This window comes from Neoarius graeffei, chromosome 19 (genome assembly GCF_027579695.1).
Source record: "Neoarius graeffei isolate fNeoGra1 chromosome 19, fNeoGra1.pri, whole genome shotgun sequence".
NCBI lineage: Eukaryota > Metazoa > Chordata > Actinopteri > Siluriformes > Ariidae > Neoarius > Neoarius graeffei.
The window spans coordinates 31,602,775-31,627,216 of NC_083587.1; the positions used below are offsets into that span (position 1 = coordinate 31,602,775).

Consider the following 24,442-nt stretch of genomic DNA (forward strand, 5'->3'; position numbering starts at 1 on the left):
ATTATTTTCGTTAGGCCAATGTGTAAGGTATGTTAGAACCGTGCCTTATAGCCTACATTATATCACAATTTAAAGGACGTTTGAGGAGTTGGAGGCTGCGAGCGCAATGATGTTCCGACATGCGCTAAACTTTATTCCCTGAAAATCATACACCAGCGTTCAATGCCCCAAACAGTCAAAATGTCTAGAAGACTATGGTTAAATAATAATCATAGCCTACTAAGTTAAATTACGTCAAAACATCTGTTTCTGGCCTATGAAATGATGGAGGAAAATGAGAACGAACGCAAAGTAGATAGCAGCCAACTTCACGCGATCTTTTAGGTAACTTAACACTCGTGTTGGCCACAATATTTCTCTTAATAAAATCTTGAATTGTTTTTGAAGTCGTATTCAACACAAAGTAAGGTCAAATTATAATTTTAATTTTAATTTAAGCGAAGATCCAAACTTTTTTCTATATTGACGTCGAGCATAGAGGAGCATGTCATTCTGCTTTCGGTTTCGGCAGCATGGAAGCGCTTTACATGAAAGAAGGCACTGATGTGTCTGCCATCGATAAAGGTGTAAAAAACAAGTGGAGGTGGGCTTGGCTGTACGAAATAGGTGAAAATGTAAAGCCATTTAGTTCATGGTGCAAAAAACTAAACATTCCAGGTGCTTGCATTTGTGTGGTTTGCCACAAAAAAATAATATACGGAAGCAATGGAAAGAAAGTGCAATAAATTGAATATCTCATCTCATTATCTCTAGCCGCTTTATCCTTCTACAGGGTCGCAGGCAAGCTGGAGCCTATCCCAGCTGACTACGGGCGAAAGGTGGGGTACACCCTGGACAAGTCGCCAGGTCATCACAGGGCTGACACATAGACACAGACAACCATTCACACTCACACCTACGGTCAATTTAGAGTCACCAGTTAACCTAACCTGCATGTCTTTGGACTGTGGGGGAAACCGGAGCACCCGGAGGAAACCCACGCGGACACGGGGAGAACATGCAAACTCCACACGGAAAGGCCCTCGCCGGCCCCGGGGCTCGAACCCAGGACCTTCTTGCTGTGAGGCGACAGCGCTAACCACTACACCACCGTGCCGCCCTAAATTTAATATATTAATCCATTAATTAATTGATAATAAAGTTATCAGTTCTAAGTTAACCATTCTCAGAATTTCATCGAAATCCACCCATAACCCCCCCCCCATAGAATTTCATCGAAATCCACCCATAACCCCCCCCCCGTAAATTTTCAGTCAAATAATTTTTTTTTTGCTTTAACCCATGGAGGTGTAGCCTGGGAAATCCCATGCTGCTTTGCACAATTGTTCCAATCTGAAAAGACAGCATGGAAACTATGGTCTAAAGGCTCGCCTGAGTTAGGGAGCCAATCAGAGAGTGGGGAGGGGTGGAAAGATGGTGACGCGTACTACTCGACAAACGGAAGCTTGTAGTTTATTTGGGACTGTTTACGGATCACATTTAACATGGCGGCGAGCGATACGAACCAAACTTTCAATCAAGCTTTGTCTTGCACAAACGGCAGTAATTGTTCGGTACCATTTTTTTTCCTATTTTTGTTTTGCCTTCTCTTTCTCTTTCCTTCTCTTCTTCGCCTCTTCGTCTTCTTCGTCGCTCTAACTATGTCACGGGGTACAACTGCCATGATTGGCCATGGGCTACGTATACGCCAAATGATAGACATTCGCAACGTCCAATAAACGGCCATTGACAATCGTAAACCACACCTCCCCTACGAGAAATTCAATAGGCAGATTCCAGACCATACTTCACTTGTGATATGGTCTGGTGTTAACCAGACTAATGGAGGTGTCCCCTTGCCGTTGTCTGTTAAGATCTTTCGCCAAGCGCACGCAGAGAGAAGAACCAGAAAGACAGTCTGTCGTTTTCCGCCTCTTCCTCTATCTATCATCCTACACCCAACAATTTTGATTATCTTTTGTCTGGTTCCTACCCTGTTTGACAGAAACCCCTTTAAATGTGAACTTTTGACATTTTCTACTGTATATAGTTCTAAACAAATACATAAAACACTACAGACCTTTCTGAACTTAAATATACTTCTTCTTTATCTGTAAACCAAAAGTAAATTTCTAGCTATTAAAAAAAAAAATCTAGTTACTTCAGAATGAAAGAAAGAAAGAGGACTGAATTCCTGATGTTATTTTGACTGCAGCGCAGGCTGATAATGGACATTTTTACAGTCAGTATCTGCTTGCAAATGGAGTTGATTAAGTTTAGGTTTGTTTCACTATGACACTTTGCAATACAACATGACCAAAGTGTGACATTTACTACAGTAGCTAACAAGGTTTTAGGCATCTTTTCACCACTGAGTTTTATAAAACCGGTTCCTGACTCCACATGATCTTTGATAGAAGACAACCGAGAAAAGGTTAAAAAAAAACAGTTCTGCATCTTTTTTATTTTGATTTTATTTATTTATTTTTTTAATATACAGGTTTGTAAAATTGAGGTTTCAGAGCTTATTGGCTGGGAGAAAAAAAATAATGTTGACCAAAAACAGATTTTTTTTCTTTTCTGGAATTCAACAACACCAACTGGTTTTCTAAGATGACTATAAATATTATCATCCACACCATGTTTAGCATTTTACCTTCAAACTTTGGGAGGAGCCAAGTCAAAGGAATGATACCAAACCCTGCTGAAAAAAAAAAGTGATTCCGGTAGTTCAAGATGGCTGCCATCATAATATTACAGCTAGTTATACTGTATCCTAAACCACATCAAAAAGTCTGTGTGTGATCTTATTAATGAACCAGATGTAGTTTAAGACAGATCCAGAAAAGATTTTTGGTGAGACAGACTTCCATTATTTCCCAGGACCATTAGTCTTGGAGCTTCAGAACTAAAGAAACGTCTTTTACCAAACCCTTCTTGGCTCACTGAATACATTTGGAATGAATTGAACATTATGTAAATGTGATTTCCCCCCTAACTGTTCATTTAATATAGGTTTGGAATGGTTAAGTAAAGGCATGCCAATTTTAGACACACAAAGGTGCTTTTAAACCCAGTTATCTGCCACTTCTAATAATGAACTGTCTGTCCCCAGTATCATGTGGTATCGCTTTTACACCTGGCATCGAGCAAAAGCAAAGACATCCAGGCAAGTAAAGGATGTGACAGATGGAGTGGACATGGCCAGCATTCTGATAAAACCTAAGGGACATTGGAGGAGAGTTTTGTTTAAAGAACTGGCTCATCGTAATACAAACTGGAAGAAAAAACTAAAATCCGTTCATCCTTACACTGGACTGCCAACTCGAACAACTGAAGTCCTCAGGTAAGCAATAAAAATAGATTTTCTTCTTTAAAGTTGTGTTTTTATTGCTGTTGTTGTTGTTGTTGCACTAAATAAGATTTATCCTCTGTTTAACTCTTATGTTCAGGTCAGGTCTGAGCTTCCCATTTAGTGTAGTAGCTTTAGCATGCATTCCTTCAGTCGTTCATTCTCTATAACTGCTTATTCATTGCGGGTCGTGGGTGAGCTAAAGCCAATCCCAGCTGACGCTGGGCAAGAAGCAGGGTACACCGTGGACAGGTCATTAGTCTATCCCAGGGTTAACACAGAAAGACAGACAGCCATTCACACAGGTACCTTTAGGATTTTTTTTTTTTTTTAATGTCTGCAAAGACATGTAGTTAGGTTGACATGGGGTGGCCTTGGGCTGAAGTGCCCTTGAGCAAGGTACCGAACTCCAGACTGCTCCCCGGGCGCTTTAGTGTGGCTGCCCACTGCTCTGAGTGTGTGCGTGTGTTCACTGCTTCAGATGGGTTAAATGCAGAGGATGAATTTCACTGTGCTTGAAGTGTGCATGTGACGAATAAAGGTTTAAAAAAATAATAATAATTTAGAGTCGCCAGTTGACCTAATCCACATCCGCATGTCTTTGGACTGTGAGAGGAAACCTATGCAGGCATGGGGAGAACATGCAAACTCCAAACAGAAAGGTCCTGGTCAGCCAGCAGGTTCAAACCGAGAACCTGCTTGCTGTGAGGGGATAGTGCTACCCACTGCACCACCGTGCCGCCCCAAGCTTTAGCATTATTTTAAGATTGAAGTTGAAAGAAAGATGTTGAAATAAAAGCGTGAAAAAAAATAGTTGGTGATTGAGACTCAAGAGCTCCGTCTCAATCAGAACTATTATTCTAATTAACACTGAGATGGATAGAAATATGCATGAGGTATCTCAATTAAATCTTACAGTTGTATGACTACAAAATCTAAAAAGACGGCCCAAGGTGATCCCACAAGGCATTGCTAAGTAGTGAACACTGAAGAGTTGAGATGTTAGCCAAACATGCCAGAGCCATCCAGCAAATTTGCTAATTGGCTCAGTCTAATTAGGATAAATCTCAGGAGCGATCATGTGGCTCACACATGGCCGACTCTGTTTTGTTTTCTGACAGCGAAAATGCCGCCGCTCCAAAAGCCAGAGCCATGTTAAAAGTCTCTGAGGTTCAGCGTGTGGTTTCATCTCTCTGCTAATTAGTCTGAGATATGTGTGTTTGTGAAGTATTAGATCCTCATACTGACAGAGCAGATCGAGCTGAGTTTTCTGTCTTGTCTCTGTTTTGTAATAACAGTAGTATCTGTAAAGCAGATAGATAGACAGACAGACAGACAGACATACTTGGACAGATAAGCAAATAGTTAACAGCTATTCCACGAAAACGAGTCATATATGAGCGATAGCCGATGAGGTGCATAGCACCCCATCATATCTCATGTACGACAAGATTGAGTGGAATAACTGTTTATTCTATCCACATTCACTAGATTTTGAGAAGCAGAGCATTTTATTTATTTATGTATTTATTTTTGCAAATTCAATAAATAAAAACTTTGTACAAAACGTCTGACAAAATCATTTCTGCTCAGAATGTAAACAAACCAGCGAAACAACAGTAGCAATTTGTAAAAAAAAAAGCGATAATAATAATAATTCTTGAAAAATAAAAAAGATACATTCTTGCCATGTAATTTTATTCCATATTTTGTTGCTTATTTTTTGAGGGGGGTGGGTTCCCTGTCCCTATCGTGTGGTCGCAAAAGCCATCAAACATCAGGCACATTACCATATTCTCTTAAATATGGAGCTTCACTTTGTGCGCGGGGAACTCCACTATTACAGTTACTTGAGATGTACCGCATAGGCATGTAACGATATATCATGTAATGATAAATCATAATACAAACTTATAACGATTTGAATCAATGAAATAAAAAAAAAATCAAGATCATTATCAGCCTGTGGAATTTCTTAGTTTTTCCTAGGTGTAGAAAATAATGTACAATAGCGAGACTGCACATGACTTTACCCGAGGAAGAAGTAACACAGCTGTAATGCTATAAAAACACACACACACACAAAAACAGATCAAAAGTGGAAAAGAGCTGTTGTATGACTGACTGTACAAATAAATTCAACAAGCAATCAGAGCTCTCTTTTTACAGACTGCCGAAAGCTAAAGAAAAGAGTACAAAATGAAAGTAGTACAAACGCTCATAAATGTTTATGAAGAAAAGGCCTGTTTGTTAATATTTTTTTTCATTTTTAATAAAGTTAATATTTCAGTTAATGTAATAGTTAATAGAGGTAGCATGGTGGTGTAGTGGTTCGCACTGTCGCCTCACAGCAAGAAGGCCCTGGGTTCGAATCCAGCGGCCGGCGAGGGCCTTTCTGTGTGGTGTTTGCATGTTCTCCCCATGTCTGTGTGGGTTTCCTCCGGGTGCTCCGGTTTCCCCCACAGTCCAAAGACATGCAGGTTAGGTTAACTGGTGACTCTAAATTGACCGTAGGTGTGAATGGTTGTTTGTCTCTTTGTCAGCCCTGTGATAACCTGACTTGTCCAGGGTGTACCCCGCCTCTTGCCCATAGTCAGCTGGGATAGGCTCCAGCTTGCCTGTGACCCTGTAGAACAGAATAAGCAGCTACAGATAGTGGATGGATGGATTTTGCATTTTTTTTGGTAATTAAAAATATCGTGGGAAAACTGAATCATGAACCCAATATTGTGAATCGAATCGAGTTGTAACTTGAATGAACCATTACATGCCTAGTACCGCAGTATAATGGTAACATGTATTGTGCACTAAATGTTCATCTGTTATTCCTTATTCCACGAATGTCAATGTCTTTCATCCCCTTGATGTCTTCAGACTCATTAAAGGTTTCTCTGAAGGCCACATCTCAGATCCTCCCAGTACTTATTTGGGGGAATGAGGAATCAAAGCGCACCTAACGATCCCTGCTGCTGATTTAACCTCTGATTAGAGCTGCAGAGTCACTCGATTTCTCAACCCTGAGGTCTTGTGCAGTGCAGTGGGAGTGAAAGTAATTGTTGTACCACTCCAAAGGTTTTGTCAAATCGTGGAAATAAATTGCTTGGCTCTGTCCTTGTGCCCAGACAAATCCCCGTCGGCTCGCTGGGTTTACAGTGGCACAGAAGGATGAGATTTACCTCGTAATAATAGTCTCCACACTCTTCGAGACACAAACAACAGCTATTAAACCTCTACGGGATTCAGCACTTCTACATTTGCTTTTTCCACTCTGATTGATGTCATAGGGTGTCACTGCATCATATTAGCTATTTCCTTAACTTCCTGCCTGGATTTAGATCTCAACAAGTGGCTTTCTTTGGAAGTGATCTTAATCCCCTAAATATACTATAGAAAAAAATATATATATGGTCAGATTATTCAATGAATAGTTCAGCCAACAATTAAACATGGGTTGCGTTTATTGTGTTTGTTGTCATCAGGAGTCTTGGTTTGACTTGGGAGCTCACGGTGAAGGAAGCAAGAAGACCTGAGTACAAAATTAAACACACTGACGTGTACTTCAGCGAAACCTCACTGACTGTTATGTGGCGTTCAGGAAACTGGCCAATTCTGGATAAACCCACTACACTAGAGCTGCATGGAGTGATTTTTGTGCCCATTAACTGTCCACTCATATGCAGGTAAGGCCTTGTAAAGAAATAATACGTCCAAACATGAAACGTGCACCAGTTTTCACTTGCTCGGACGTGTGCAAATGACCAAGATACCATTTAGGCATGGGGCAAACTGCATGCCTAAATCATGACACTCAAATCAAACCAATCAGCACATACTTTGGTATCACACAGCATTAAGGGTAGAATTTAATTGGATAATATTATAGTTAAAATTTGTTTTTTGTGTACAGCATTATATCTCTGACAGACCGGTAGGAAATGAGGTCACGTGATGCTGGGAATGGATCTGTCTCATACGTTCCATTTTCAGTGTTGCTTCTTTGTAATAAAATAAAATTAGACCAAAACAAAATTAAACACACAACTGCTTGCTTGGGACAAGTTCAGGTTGATTCTTCAGGAGTTTGTCTCACTGGCATCTGGCAACCTCCATCCATCCATCCATTATCTCGAGCCACTTAATCCTGTTCTACAGGGTCGCAGGCAAGCTGGAGCCTATCCCAGCTGACTACGGGCGAAAGGCGGGGTACACCCTGGACAAGTCGCCAGGTCATCACAGGGCTGACACATAGACAACCATTCACACTCACATTCACACCTACGGTCAATTTAGAGTCACCAGTTCACCTAACCTGCATGTCTTTGGACTGTGGGGGAAACCGGAGCACCCGGAGGAAACTCACGTGGACACGGGGAGAACATGCAAACTCCACACAGAAAGGCCCTCGCCGGCCACGGGGCTCGAACCCGGACCTTCTTGCTGTGATGCGACAGTGCTGACCACTACACCACCGTGCCACCCTCTGGCAACCTTGTAAAAAAAAAAAAAGGGGAGCTCATAAAAAAGGTTGATATGAACAACACAGAGTTGGAGACAATCACTCATTACTTACTCATTCTCCATGACTCTCCTTCTGTTTTATAGTCAGCACTTGACCCCACCCCTGCTGCCACACTATTTTTTTAGCACATACTTTTTATCCCCCCCCAGCATATAATGCGGGGAGGGATATAGCAGTCACTCTGTCCGTCCGTCTGTAAACATTTTAGTTTCCGGAGCGTAACTCAAAAACTATTAGGATTTTTTTTCCCACAAAACCTGACAGTTAAGTGACTAGACGAGTTGTACCTTTTGACATTTTGGAATTTCTGTGATTTTTATTTTTCCCGTATTTCCATGGTAACCAGTTCAACTTAGGAAAATTTGGAGTGGGGTTTCATGTGGGGGCTGGGGGGATACGTCGTCTCCTGATGACTCTTGTTATATTTTATGGAACATTTTCGATACAAGTGGTGTTACTGAGCCAAATGATGTCCATGATAAGTGTGATGATGTAGACTTGCATGATGCTCGAATGTTTTTATTATTATTATTATTATTATTATTATTATTATTATTGTGGCTACTGCCTCATATAGAGGCAGTAGCCACTATGTTATCGTGCTGTAAGAATGTAAGAGCGTAACAATGGCGCACTGTGCATGCACATAAAGATTACAATCACCAGAACGGTGAATCGTGATCTCGCAATATGAACCATTGATCTAGCATTATCATCATGTTGTAAGAATGTAAGAATGAGTGTAACAATAGTGCACTGCACATGCGCATAAGGATTACAATCACCACAACGGTGAATTGTGATCTCATGATATGAACTGTTGATCTCGCATTATCAAAGGTACACAAGAACGAGTATAAGAATGTAAGAATGAGTGTAACAATAGCAAAACTCCATAACCAATTAGCACTTATCCTGATCAAGTTCGAGTACCCGTTCTACTTCTTGATAAACTTCGGAACTAATCAGAACTAGAAACGAAATAAGAAAAACCTCATTATAACTTCGCAGTATTGGAAGATAATCGGCATATAAAAAGATAAACGAAATTCACCTTGTGGTTCGCCAAGGCTACTGATTCGATATCAAGCAAGTGGTGTTTATTTTAAGAAAACTTACTGTTTGATTATCACAGCTTTTGTTTGGTTCTTCTGAAAGAAGAAATGAAAGGTTTTGTAAGTTGTGGGGGTTTTTTTGTTTTGTTTTTTGAGCTTTTTGGTAGATATTTATTTATTTATTTATTTATTTATTTATTTATTAAATGTTTATTTTTTTTATTTTAGAGTCTTTACACTTGTGAAACAAAATGTGCTCATTAGTACTAAATAATGCTTCTCAGACAATTCATGAACAAGTGCTTTCTTGTTATTTTGAAAATAGATCTAGTTCACAGCACTGTATTTTGAACAAAGCCCTGATGCTGCTCACAGCTTGGTGATGCTTGCAAGAGATGAGGCTAGTATAATTGATAACATGTATATATGCCATATTTATTGTATGGGTATTGTATCAGAAAACAGTTTATTTACAGTGGTGCTTGAAAGTTTGTGAACCCTTTAGAATTTTCTATATTTCTGCATAAATATGACCTAAAACATCATCAGATTTTCACACAAGTCCTAAAAATAGATAAAGAGAACCCAGTTAAACAAATGAAGCAAAAATATTATACTTGCTCATTTATTTATTGAGGAAAATGATCCAATATTACATATCTGTGAGTGGCAAAAGTATGTGAACGTCCAGGATTAGCAGTTAATTTGAAGGTGAAATTAGAGTCAGGTGTTTTCAATCAGTTGGGATGACAATCAGGTGTGAGTGGGCTCCCTGTTTTATTTAAAGAACAGGGATCGATCAAGGTCTGATCTTCACAACACATGTTTGTGGGTGTATCATGGCACAAAGAAAGGAGATTTCTGAGGACCTCAGAAAAAGCGTTGTTGATGCTCATCAGGCTGGAAAAGGTTACAAAACCATCTCTAAAGAGTTTGGACTCCACCAATCCACAGTCAGACAGACTGTGTACAAATGGAGGAAATTCAAGACCATTGTTACCCTCCCCAGGAGTGGTCAACCAACAATGATCACTCCAAGAGTAAGGCGTGTAATAGTCAGCGAGGTCACAAAGGACCCCAGGGTAACTTCTAAGCAACTGAAGGCCTCTCTCACATTGGCTAATGTTAATGTTCATGAGTCCACCATCAGGAGAACAGTGAACAACAATGGTGTGCATGGCAGGGTTGCAAGGAGAAAGCCACTGCTCTCCAAAAAGAACATTGCTGCTCGTCTGCAGTTTGCTAAAGATCATGTGGACAAGCCAGAAGGCTATTGGAAAACTGTTCTGTGGATGGATGAGACCAAAATAGAATTTTGGTTTAAATGAGAAGCGTTTTGTTTGGAGAAAGGAAACCACTGCATTCCAGCATAAGAACCCTATCCCATCTGTGAAACATGGTGGCGGTAGTATCATGGTTTGGGCCTGTTTTGCTGCATCTGGGCCAGGACGGCTTGCCATCATTGATGGAACAATGAATTCTGAATTATACCAGCGAGTTCTAAAGGAAAATGTCAGGACATCTGTCCATGAACTGAATCTCAAGAGAAGGTGGGTCATGCAGCAAGACAATGACCCTAAGGACACACGTCGTTCTACAAAAGAATGGTTAAAAAAGAATAAAGTTAATGTTTTGGAATGGCCGAGTCAAAGCCCTGACCTTAATCCAATCAAAATGTTGTGGAAGGACCTGAAGCGAGCAGTTTATGTGAGGAAACCCACCAACATCCCAGAGTTGAAGCTGTTTTGCACAGAGGAATGGGCTAAAATTCCTCCAAGCTGGTGTGCAGGACTGATCAGCAGTTACCGGAAACATTTAGTTGCAGTTATTGCTGCACAAGGGGGTCACATCAGATACTGAAAGCAAATGTTCACATACTTTTGCCACTCATAGATATGTAATATTGGATCATTTTCCTCACTAAATAAATGATAATATAAATAAATAAAGTATAATATTTTTACCTCATTTGTTTAACTGGGTTCTCTTTATCTACTTTTAGGACTTGTGTGAAAATCTGATGATATTTTAGGTCATATTTATTCAGAAATATAAAAAATTCTAAAGGGTTCACAAACTTTCAAGCACCACTGTATAAGCAGTAGCCACATGGACTCATAGGGTACCTATTATTATTATTATTATAGGCCAGGCCGGAGATCCCTCTTACGTAAAGTGGTGGTGAAGAAGGACAATGGGAAATTGTACGGTTCGGACAAGCTCATCTCTTTGCTGTACATTAAGAAAGGTGTAACTGTGGGCGTATGGCAGGTATGTGCACATGTGACCTCTGACTACAGAGCTTATTGTTTTTCTGCATTTCTACACTATTTTCAACACACTAATTATAGACTTCCATTTATGGCTCAAACCATAATCCTAACACATATACATGGTCGTACAAATCAATAGCCCGGGTGCCTAATGCAAGCAGATTATGTTAAAGCCATATTAGGTAAGATTAGTCTTTTTTTCCCCCCAAGATAAGGTCTCTTAAAGTTACATGCGTTCAACCTTTGAATGATTCCTACGCATGTTCGCAAAACTCCACCCCCAGGATCTGTGGTGGCCCATAGAGTAAAGGGTCTAAAAAAACGAATGACAGGTGGCACATCCAGAAACAAACGAGCGTTCTGGAACAGAAGTCAGTTTTCCAAACGGCTTTCCTCTTTAAGGAGAAACCCTTAAGGCTACGATTTTTTTTCTTTTTTTTTGCCAAATGTATTTTTTTTGTCAGTTCCAACCAGATAAAGACTCTGCACCTTAATGACTTATGCAAAACAAAGTGTGTTGAAAGCTAATATGCTCTAGTTAAAAGGCAGTAAATGCATCTTGAACACACACTACTACCCAAATCCAGCCAATCCGATTGATTGATTGATTGATTGATTGATTGATTGATTTTATTTAGTAAAATAATGCACAAAATACATAAATATAGTGTAGATTAAGATACACGGATAACACAAGAAAGTGTATAACACTTATTTCCATTGTGGTCCGGCTATGATGATGATGAAACCTAGTAGCAGTTATTTTAACCCGACGGGTTTGTTTGCATGAAACTGAATCAGGAATACACTGAAGTGAAATCACTTCTAAAATACAGTACAATGCAAAGCTCTGATAATGTCAACATAGTGACAGTACGAACTGCCACATCACATTTAAATACACCAAAAAGAAAAATGAAGACTGTGATGGAAAGAGAACAACACAACTACAACGCAACACAATATACTACATCTGAGAGATTTTATAGAGCAATGCCAAGTCTGTGAGATTTTTAGTACTCGCTCATTTTATTTTCTGTCAAGAGCATTTCCATCCACATATCTAGTCTGTGCAAAGAGAAATAACTAGCATGTTGCATTTTTGCAGTCAATTATGTTCGCAGTCAATTATGTTGTGTAAGGGAGTAGAGTTTTCAACAAGAACACACTCAGCCATGGTAGCAGCATGTTGACTTGTTTTCTTTTGGCTATTTCCTGTCTTTCCAGTTCCATTTGTACTACACTACCTGTCAGCAAATACAGTATTTTAAAGCATATATTTTATTGCATTTATATACACATTTTAAACGTTACATCTGTAACGTTTTGCCTACATTGATCTACGTGAGGGCGGCATGGTGGTGTAGTGGTTAGCACTGTCGCCTCACAGCAAGAAGGTCCGGGTTCGAGCCCCGGGGCCGGCGAGGGCCTGTCTGTGCGGAGTTTGCATGTTCTCCCCGTGTCCGCATGGGTTTCCTCCGGGTGCTCCGTTTTCCCCCACAGTCCAAAGACATGCAGGTTAGGTTAACTGGTGACTCTAAATTGACCGTGAGTGTGAATGGTTGTCTGTGTCTATGTGTCAGCCCTGTGATGACCTGGCGACTTGTCCAGGGTGTACCCCGCCTTTCGCCCGTACCGGTAGTCAGCTGGGATAGGCTCCAGCTTGCCTGCGACCCTGTAGAACAGGATAAAGTGGCTAGAGATAATGAGATGAGATGAGATGAGATGATCTACGTGATCCCTCATCTAATGCTCATTTAATGCACTGACTTGTTTACAAGAGGACAGGGATACATTGCGAATATATGCCCTGTTGCCCTCACACCCATCATATGCATATGCTTTGAGAGGCACTTGAAGGACTTTATTTACAGCAATAGATCTACTGATGATGCCTTAGCCACAACACTCCACACCACCCTCAGCCATCTGGAGAAGAGCAAAACACCTATGTTCGAATGCTGTTCGTGGGTTATAGTTCAGTATTCAATGCCATAATTTCCCCCAGACTCAACACCAAACTCGGAGAACCTGGGACAACGTGTGCAGGTGGATCATGGTGTTTCTGTCGAGCCGATGTCAGATGGTGAGGATGGGTTCCAGCACCGCTGCCCCCTTGACGCTCAGTACTAGAGCCCCTGAGGGCTGTGTCCTGAGCCCGCACCTCGACTGCCTATACACACAACTATGTGGCCACATGCAGCTCCAGTCTAGTAGTGAAGTTTGACAGTGGCACACTGGTAATTGGCTTAATTACCAAACACGTGAAACAGAGCTGAGGTAAGTGCCCTGACTCAGTGGAGTCAAGAGAACGACAAGCAGCGTGGCTAAGAAAGCCACCAGGAACTGCATCATCCTCAAACTCAAGGCACTGCAGAGGGTAGTGAGGACAGCACAGTGGATTAGTGGGTGTGAACGTCCCTCCATCCAGGATCAGGACATTTACAACAGACAATGTGTCCGCAAGACCTATAGGGTAATCAGAGATCCAGATCACCTGAACAACATACTGTTTGAGCTGCTACTATCTGGCAAGAGGTACGGTCACCTCAAGACCTGGACCAGCATGCTCTGAGACAGTTTCTTCACCAGGCCTTCAGACTCTTACATAGATGAACATTTGCATTCTCACATATGCATGTGTGCATACATACGTTCTGCATATATGCATAGAACTCATCCAGCATGAACACACATCACTGTCATGCACACATGCATCCTCTCCGTTGACTGAAACTGCATGGCACTGACTTATGGACCTTCCTTGTATACCGTCTTATATATTGGCTTGTATTGTCTCTGTATTGTTGTGTTACTGTCTTTTTATTAATACCCTTGATTTTCTCATTCTCATTATCTCTAGCCGCTTTATCCTGTTCTACAGGGTCGCAGGCAAGCTGGAGCCTATCCCAGCTGACTACGGGCGAAAGGCGGGGTACACCCTGGACAAGTCGCCAGGTCATCGCAGGGCTGACGCATAGACACAGACAACCATTCACACTCACATTGACACCTACGGTTAATTTAGAGTCACCAGTTAACCTAACCTGCATGTCTTTGGACTGTGGGGGAAACCGGAGCACCCAGAGGAAACCCACACGGACACGGGGAGAACATGCAAACTCCGCACAGAAAGGCCCTCGCCGGCTATGGGGCTCGAACCCGGACCTTCTTGCTGTGAGGCGACAGCGCCAACCACTACACCACCGTGCCGCCCCTACTCTTGATTTTATCACTGTTATTTTATTTTATTGTGTTTGCATATGTTGCTATTGCAGCAGTCCTTGCCAAAGAATGTAAGAATTTTACTCCTGAACAAACTTAACTTGTGCATTGTAAATGTATCCTTAACACTTTTTTTTTTGTATTCAGAAGCAAATGGAAATTGCATTTGTCCTAGTGAGCCTACATCATCACAGACTTGTGGAAAGAAGTCTTCTGGGGTCATCCACCACGTATGTATTGTTTTATTAATATTGTTTTGTCACTTCATTACTAATGTTGTGCATCTCAGTCTTGTCATGTGTTAGTCGCAGGGTTGAGCAGGAAAAACAAAGTGGATTAGTTGCATGACAACTCCATCTTCTGGTGATCCCAAATATTGTCACTACATACACATGCATGCACAAGCGTGCGTGCGCACTCACACGCACACACACAAATTTATTCCAAGTGTAAGTTTTGGATTATTTCTCTAATTTAATCTAGATATAGTTTTTGGATTTCCCCCTCCCATTTATTCCAGATGTAGTTTTGGATTATCCCTCTAATTTAATCCAGATGTGCATTTTGGATCGTCCCTCTAATCAGATGAAGTTTAGGGTTATCTCTCTAATTTTCTTTTAATGTAGTTTTGAAAACCTAATTTAATCCAGATGTGGGTTAATTCATTCCTATAATTTACTCCAGCTATAGTTTGAATGATCCCTCTAATTTATCCCAGATATAGATTTCGGGTTAAATCTCTAATTTAATCCAGCTATAGTTTGAATGATCCCTCTAATTTATCCCAGATATAGATTTCGGGTTAAATCTCTAATTTAATCCGGATATACGTTTTCAGTTTACCCCAGATGTAGTTTTAGACTGTCCTTGTAATTTACACCAGATGTAGGTTTTGGATAATAGAAACGCTACCTCAGTTTATGGATAATCCCAAACCCATATTTGGATTATCATACTAATTTAGTTTTGGATTAACTCTAATTTAATACAGATTTAAATTTGAATTATCATCCTAATTTAACAGAGACCTGGTTTTGAACATTTCTTTTTCTGTTTCCCAGTCCATATGATTCAACAGAAATGCAAGCCCCTTTTGATGACATTGATCCTGATTACGGCTTGCATGGATACAGGATGCACATTGAGTTGCACAACACAAGACAAAGCATTACATCACTGGGCTTTTCCCAGCTGTTCTGCAGGAAAGGTGAAGTTTGAACTTTGTTAAAATTATAAGGCTAAAATATGCATTATTTTGCATTGTCCTATTGTATTTCTAGCCATAAACATTGGGATGCATTACACTCATGGAAAACTAATGAGCTTTCACTTGCTTTGCTTTTATAGCAATACAGTAATATATTATTACTGCTGACCCTTACTTTAATGCATGGACAGTAGAGTGTGCTAGAGAGCTAAACTCTACCGAACACAAAGAACAACCACAATGTGCCATTTGGTCAGGAGCAGAAAATGTATAGAGTCACATCCTCATTTATTCAGCATTGCAATTATTATTATTATTATTATTATTATTATTATTATTATTATTATTATTATAAAGAGATAAGTGTTTAACATTGTACACTGAATGAAATATACAGTGTCAACAATCTGACTGAAACTAAACACATTTTATATGAAAACAAATCACTTGTTTCAGTTTTAACATAATGGATTCTTGTATAATAGGTGACTTTTTTATTTGATGAAACTGATAAAATCAAATAAACTTTCTGCTGAGCTTTGACTTTTGGACTCCATTACACTGTGAATTCTGAAGCTATATACAGTGGTGCTTGAAAGTTTGTGAACCCTTTAGAATTTTCTATATTTCTGCATAAATATGACCTAAAACAACATCAGATTTTCACACAAGTCCTAAAAGTAGACAAAGAGAACTCAGTTAAACAAATGAGACAAAAATATTATACTTGGTCATTTATTTATTGAGGAAAATGAGCCAATATTACATATCTGTGCGTGGCAAAAGTATGTGAACTTTTACTTTCAGTATCTGGTGTGACCCCCTTGTGCAGCAATAACTGCAACTAAATGTTTCCGCAAACTGTTGATCAGTCCTGCACACCAGCTTGGAGAAATTTTAGCCCGTTCCTCTGTACAAAACAGCTTCAACTCTGGGATGTTGGTGGGTTTCCTCACATGAACTGCTCGCTTCAGGTTCTTCCACAACATTTTGATTGGATTAAGGTCAGGACTTTGACTTGGCCATTCCAACACATTAACCTTATTCTTCTTTCACCATTCTTTGGTTGAACGATTTGTGTGCTTAGGGTCGTTGTCTTGCTGCATGACCCACCTTCTCTTGAGATTCAGTTCATGGACAGATGTCCTGACATTTCCCTTTAGAATTCGCTGGGATAATTCAGAATTCATTGTTCCATCAATGATGGCAAGCCGTCCTGGCCCAGATGCAGCAAAACAGGCCCAAACCATGATACTACCACCACCATGTTTCACAGATGGGATAAGGTTCTTATGCTGGAATGCAGTGTTTTCCTTTCTCCAAACATAATGCTTCTCATTTAAACCAAAAAGTTCTATTTTGGTCTCATCCATCCACAAAACATTTTTCCAATAGCCTTCTGGCTTGTCCATGTGATCTTTAGCAAACTGCAGATGAGCAGCAATGTTCTTTTTGGAGAGCAGTGGCTTTCTCCTTGCAACCCTGCCGTGCACACCATTGTTGTTCAGTGTTCTCCTGATGGTGGACTCATGAACATTAACATTAGCCAATGTGAGAGAGGCCTTCAGTTGCTTAGAAGTTACCCTGAGGTCCTTTGTGACCTCGCTGACTATTACACGCCTTGCTCTTGGAGTGATCTTTGTTGGTCGACCACTCCTGGGGAGGATATGGTCTTGAATTTCCTCCATTTGTCCACAATCTGTCTGACCATGGATTGGTGGAGTCCAAACTCTTTAGAGATGGTTTTGTAACCTTTTCCAGCCTGATGAGCTACAACAATGCTTTTTCTGAGGTCCTCCGAAATCTCCTTTGTTCGTGCCATGATACACTTCTTGCATGTTGTGAAGATCAGACTTTGATAGATCCCTGTTCTTTAAATAAAAAGGTGCCCACTCACACCTGATTGTCATCCCATTGATTGAAAACACCTGACTCCAATTTCACCTTCAAATTAAATGCTAATCCTAGAGGTTCACATACTTTTGCCACTCACAGATATGTAATATTGAATCATTTTCCTCAATAAATAAATGAGAAAGTATAATATTTTTGTCTCATTTGTTTAACTGGGTTCTCTTTATCTACTTTTAGGACTTGTGTGAAAAGCTGATGATTATATTTATATAATATAAAAAAGTATATTTATGCAGAAATATAGAAAATTCTAAAGGGCTCACAAACTTTCAAGCACCACTGTATGAGACTGAAACCAACCCAAGTTCATTTTTAATTTTTAATTCCCAAACATAACTCAGAGGAAAGTACCCAGCTCTGATCTGTGTAGGAATCAGGGCACTAGAATGTTAATACTGTTATTTTTGTCTTATGTGGTCTACAGATCAGATTGCTGACGGTTACATCCCTTTGCAAGTTATCCGTAAAGATGACCCATCACGACATACCCATCTGTGTGGATTAATCAGCCTGCCTTGGAATACCGAAGCGCTACAGGGAGTCATTGAGGTATCAAAGAATTTATTTGATAATAGTTATATTTTCATCAGGATTTATTATTGGATTATATACCTAATTCAAAACAAATTTAGGATTAGATTGCATTGTCTTAAATTTATCCAGATGTAAACCAGCCACATTTTATTAATCCAGATGCAAATTTGAACTATACATCCCAATCCAGTTTAATCCAAGTTTAGGTTATGATTGTCCTCCTAATGTGATATTTAGATACTTCCTTAACTTAATCCAGATTTAGGGGTCCATTATTCTCCTAATTTAATCCATAATTAAATTTGAGTTATTTACACAATTGATGTAATCCTCAGATTACTCTATGAATATTTTTCAGATTTCTCTGTTCAACCAGAAGTTTGGATATTCTCTCAAATGTAACTTTAGATTACTGTTTTGTACTGTTTTTGATTTTGTTTTTGTTTTTTCTCCTCAGCATTGTTGCATGTTGACGCTCACTGTTCTTACTGAAACCCAGACACCATTCTGGTGTGTTAGTGCTCCTGTAACCATAACCAAATCAAACGATGAGGAAGTGTCATATGACCATCATGGAGAGAGGTTCTTAATGGAATATAAGGACGACAATGGAAAGCTGGAGGTTGAGCTGGAGTGGGTTAAGGAACATGAACAGTTTGTCATTATTAGTTTCATCCTTTTTCTTTCCGTTAGCAAAGTAAACAGGCATTTTGGGAGGGATTATTGATACTCCTGCGGACATAGTACATGACACTTCTGCAAACAAATACAGTGGGGGAAAATAATTATTTGATCCCCTGCTGATTTAGTAAGTTTGCCCGGTTAAAAAGAAATGAGCGGGCTATAATTTTTATGGTATTTTTATTTTAGCAGATAGAGACAGAATATCAATAAAAAAGTCCAGAAAAAAAACCCACATTATATAAAGGTTATAAATTAATTTGCATTTGATCAAATTAAATAAGTATTTGATCCCCTACAAGCCAGCAAGAATTCTGGCTCCCAGAGACCGGTTACTGTATGTGCCCATGAGGTACACAGATTAGTCTGTCACTTTAAGAAAGTACTCCTAATTTCTACTCGTTATGGTTATAAAAGACACCTGTCAACAGAATCAACCTCTTCCAACCTCTCCACCACCATGGGCAAGACCAAAGAACTTTCAAAGCACATCAGGGATAAGAGTAGACCTGCACAAGGCTGGAATGGGCTACAAGACCATCGGCAAGAACCTTGGTGAGAAGGAGACAACTGTTGGTGCAATTATTAGAAAACAGAAGAAATACAAAATGACCTTCGGCCTGGAGCTCCATGCAAGATTTCGCCTTGTGGGGTAAGGATGATCATGAGAAGGGTGAGGGATCATCCCAGAACTACACGGGAGGAGCTAATGATCTCAAGGCAGCTGGGACCATAGTCACCAAAAAAACCATTGGTAACATACTATGTCGTAATGGACTGAAATCCTGCAGTGCCCGCAAGGTCCCCTTGCTCAAGAAGGCACATGCACAGACCTGTCTGAAGTTTGCCAGTGAGCACCTAAATGATTCAGAGAAGGCTTGGGAGAAGGTGATGTGGCCAGATGAGACTAAAATGGAACTCGTTGGCATCAACTCAACTCATCGTGTTTGGAGGGAGAGAAATGCTGACTACAATCCCAAGAATACCATTCCCACCATCAAGCACGGAGGTGGAAACATTATACTTTGGGTCTGTTTCTCTGCTAAGAGTGCAGGATGACTTCACTGCATTGAGGGGCCAATGGACAGGGCCATGTACCGTAAGATCTTGGAAGAGAACCTCCTTCCCTCAGTCAGGGCACTGAAGATGGGTCATGGATGGGTCTTCTAGCATGACAATGACCCAAAACATGACCAAGACAACAAAGGAGTAGGTCAAGAAGAAGCACATTAAGGTCATGGAGTGGCCTAGCCAGTCTCCAAACCATAATCCTGTAGAAAAATTGTGGAGGGAGCTGAAACTTCAAGTTACCATGCAACAGCCTCGAAACCTTCAGAATTTGGAGAGGATCTGTAAAGTGGAGTGGACCAAAATCCCTCCTGAGATGTGTGCAAACCTGGTGACCAGCTACAAGAAACATCTGACTTCTGTGCTTGCCAACAAGGGTTTCTCGACCAAGTACTAAGTCATGTTTTGCTTAGGGACCCAATACTTATTTCACTCAATGAAATACAAATGAATTTATAACCTTTTTATATGTTTTTTTTCTGGACTTTTTTGTTGATATTCTGTCTCTATCTGCTAAAATAAAAGTACCATAAAAATTATAGACTGCTCATTTCTTTGTAACCGGGCAAACTTTACAAAATCAGCAGGGGATCAAATAATTATTTTTCCCCACTGTATATGCAGCATTCTCTGGAACCTTGAACATATTCAACATCTTCTCAATGAACTTTATATTTAAAGAAAAAATTACTATGTGCATCCGAATTTTGAAAAAAGGAAGCCAGTTTTTATTAGGACTTACATTCTTGTTTCTAAATTCCCACAAGAAAACAGTTGATCTAAAGGCATCACTGTTGTTTAGCATTATCAGCATTCCTCTTAGATGCTGATGTCTTAAGACAGTTGTTTAATGTAATAGCTCTCGGCTGGAGGAGGATTTTATCGCTGACGCCACAATGTGCTCACACCGTTAAAACAACATTTGGCTGCGATTAGTGATGGAAGGCAGTTTTGAGGCATAAACAACCCCTCTGGATTGGGACATAATGGGATTGCGTTTAGTCCTCCGAGGTCACTTCAACCTTGAAAACCTGCTTTTTATCAACGCATGCTTGCATTTCCATTTTATTCAGCACGTTGTTAGGAGGTGTGAAGCTGTAAAATGGCTTCTGTCACAAATGTTATGACCAAAAACGTAATTAGATTGCTGGTTGTGAAAAAGCCATGCCTGAAGGTTAACCATTCTTTATCTTTGATTTTTTTAATGTATTTTTATTGAACAGTATTAAAGAGAGTTGTACAGTTTATAAAACTTCTGCTAGAGGTTAGTTTGATGTTCTGCTAGAACATAATAATCCAAGGCTTTGTTCTGAAAATAAACAAATTCATAAAGGCACTCTCTCGTATGGTTTTCACTCTTTATTATTCACCTGGAGACCTTGATTCATAGCCGCTTATGAATTATTACATCCTACTGGCCTCTATAGTGCTGAAATACAGAGTAAAAGTAAGTATTTAAAAAATATGGTATAGGATAGGTCAGACAAAGTCACTTGGTAAGCAAACATCATGATTATCACATTAACATGTTGCATTGTCCTCGCTTATACAATAGCTAGCTAACAGCTTGCTTGATAATAGACAGATTAGCAGTTGAGGTAGAGCTGGATAATTTAACTAAAGCTGAGGACACTAATGCATGCATATGAGTACTAGCTCTATGTGCTGTGAATAATGTATAAAACATGATGGGGCAATTTATGTTGAACTTATTAATGAACCACATGTCATACTTTTTATCCAGTTCAATGTAGTGGAATATCAACAAGGCATGTTAGTTTCTGTTAGCACATATGTTGTCATGGCTATAAACAGTCATTCCTTCTCTAACCTCCCTTTCTGCCTTTAGAAATTTACAAAATCAAAAAGAAAGAAATAAAAAAGAAAGCTTGTCGTTACCAAGAAACAACAAAGTGCAGTCCTCTGTCCCAAGGACTGTCCCATGGTGGAAAACTTCTTACACTGGAGGCTCCTCAATAAAAAGTTAAATAATATTCTCCTCCATTAAAACTACACCATATCAACTGTTAGTCATTTTTATTTGTCAAATGACCAATCACATCCATATGTCCTTGTTGAACATACCATTCCAGATTTAGCCCATGTTTACATTAGACCGTATCAGCGGATCATCAGATTAACATTTTTAAAACGATTAGTGTGCACACAGCAACGCCAATACACGATTTGCGTGCACACAGCAACACCAATACACGGATACGCTCGGCTCCGCAGGCATCCTGCGCTCCAAATCGCTCCGCCCTGAACAGCGAGTGCCCTCTGGAGGGTGCGCACTCCGGCCTTGCGCAGCTCACAGAGCGCGCGAGTGAAGCACACTAGCAGTGTTTTCGGGACTGAGCCGCTGTGTGTGTGATCCCAGCGCACATCACTTACCACTTGCAAGTGGAAGGATGGCAAGCCTAAAGACAATCATAACTACACAATGGGCAGTATTTGCATCAGTATTTGCAGTATTTTCATACTTTTATACTCTTTAATGAAAGGTGATACAAGGCGGAAGTCCACGCCGTTTTTCAGCAGTCGCGTCACATGACCAACGCCAGCGAATCAGGAAGGTGGATGTCACAGTGACATTGTCCAATGAGACGCCAGCTAGAGCTCAGCACAGCATATCCGCGTATTCTCAATGTTTACACAGCACCGGAGCTGACACGATCTGGATTGAATACGTGGACGCTGGCGGATTCCCGTTTCCCAGCGTTTCCAGGCGGTTTAATGTAAACGGACAGTGCATCCGCGAAGAAAATGAGACAGATACGGTCTAATGTAAACGTAGCCTTAGTCCTCCTTTACTGTTATAATAACCTCCATTTTTCTGGGAAGGATTTCCACTAGATTTTGGATTTGTTGAAGATCATTAGTGAGGTCAGGCACTAATGTTTGGTGAGGAGGCTTGGGTTTCAATGTTCCACTTGATCCCAAATGTGTTCAGTGGGGTTGAGGTCAGAGCTCTGTGCAGGATACTGGAGTTCTTCCACTCCAACCTTGGGAAACCATGTCTTCATAAGGGCATTGTCTTGCTGGAACAGGTTTGGGCCCCTTAGTTCCAGTGAAGAGTAATTCTTAATACTGCAGCTTATAAAGACATCCTGGACAATCGTGTGCTTCAGACTTTGTGGCAACAATTGAGGAAGACCTACATAAGGGTGTGATGGACAGGTCCACATACTTTTGGCCATGTGCTGATTATGTGTGACTTCCAGACAAGTTCCTGTGAATTAGCTATTACGATAGAAATTATAACATATTAGAAAGTGTATAAATGTTTGTGTGTATGTGTAATATTAATATTATAAATTACAGCTGGCATTACTGTCAGAGCTGCTGTTCTTGAAAATTAATTAACACCTGACAAATAAGATTTGAAAAGTCACTAGTGATATAAAATTGGCTTTAGGAGCCAGGCTTCTTGTAGTCACAGCTGAAGTCTAAATACCAATAAGCTATGTTTCAATATTAACTCTTCACTACATTTTATTAAATATGGGTAAAAAATATATTTATTTTTGAATGTTATATTTGTACAGTGACTGTGTTAAATATGACTTGCTTACAGCACCTTACGTATAATACAGTGGGGCAAAAAAGTATTTAGTCAGTCACCAATTGTGCAAGTTCTCCCACTTAAAAAGATGAGAGAGGCCTGTAATTTTCATCATAGGTCTACCTCAACTATGAGAGACAAAATGAGAAAAAAAATCCAGAAAATCACATTGTCTGATTTTTAAAGAATTTATTTGCAAATTATGGTGGAAAATAAGTATTTGGTCAATAACAAAAGTTCATCTCAATACTTTGTTATATACCCTTTGTTGGCAATGACAGAGGTCAAACGTTTTCTGTAAGTCTTCACAAGGTTTTCACACACTGTTGCTGGTATTTTGTAGCCTGGGCCCGCCCATCCTAAGCGTGACGCAACACGAGGGCCTGTTCCAAGCTTAGTCTGGCCAGGCAGGCTATCTACAGCATTTCCAAGCTCCCGAAAAATCGGGAACCAATCAACTTTGAGCATCTCCAACGGCCCTGGGTAGAGGCGTGTTCAAGGCAGTGACGTAGTAGAACTGCGACCAGAAGCCATAGATTGTTTACAGAACCTATGCCAGAAGCGCTTCATTCACATCACGAACATGGAGCAGCGGCAAGCCTTTAACACAGCGGTAGATGCTGTATTGAAAGCATTCAACGGGAAGTTCTCATTGAAAACAGAGCAAAGAGCAGCCCTGGAGGTATTTATTGAAAGGAAGGACGTTTTCGCCTTGCTCCCGACCGGCTTCGGTAAGAGTTTAATCTACCAGTTAGCCCCGTCGCATCACATACGTCAGAGGAAAGAGTGATGTGATTGGTTTAAGCTTCGTCACAGCCTTTTCTGGCTTCGACCAGTAGCAAACTGAGGCATTTCAGGGAGGCGGGTCAACCACGGGCTCTGGGAAACGGTTTGGCTTAATAGCTTGGCCAGACCAAATGCTCGGAGAGCTTTGAAGTCGTGTTAGCCAGGCTAGGTATTTTGGCCCATTCCTCCATGCAGATCTCCTCTAGAGCAGTGATGTTTTGGGGCTGTCGCTGGGCAACACGGACTTTCAACTCCCTCCAAAGATTTTCTATGGGGTTGAGATC

The 24,442-nt window shown here is 40.3% G+C and overlaps 1 protein-coding gene across 1 annotated transcript in view; it reads left to right on the forward strand.

Moving 5' to 3' along the window:
• fbxo15 (F-box protein 15) overlaps nucleotides 1-18,785 on the forward strand; it is a 28,952-nt gene extending 10,167 nt beyond the window's left edge. The window contains exons 3-9 of the mRNA XM_060900882.1: nucleotides 3,095-3,325; nucleotides 6,811-7,011; nucleotides 11,053-11,176; nucleotides 14,551-14,633; nucleotides 15,465-15,610; nucleotides 17,949-18,073; nucleotides 18,516-18,785. Coding sequence (XP_060756865.1) covers nucleotides 3,095-3,325; nucleotides 6,811-7,011; nucleotides 11,053-11,176; nucleotides 14,551-14,633; nucleotides 15,465-15,610; nucleotides 17,949-18,073; nucleotides 18,516-18,785 — 1,180 coding nt within the window. The remainder of the gene's footprint in view (nucleotides 1-3,094; nucleotides 3,326-6,810; nucleotides 7,012-11,052; nucleotides 11,177-14,550; nucleotides 14,634-15,464; nucleotides 15,611-17,948; nucleotides 18,074-18,515) is intronic.
• The last annotated feature ends 5,657 nt before the right edge of the window (nucleotides 18,786-24,442 follow it).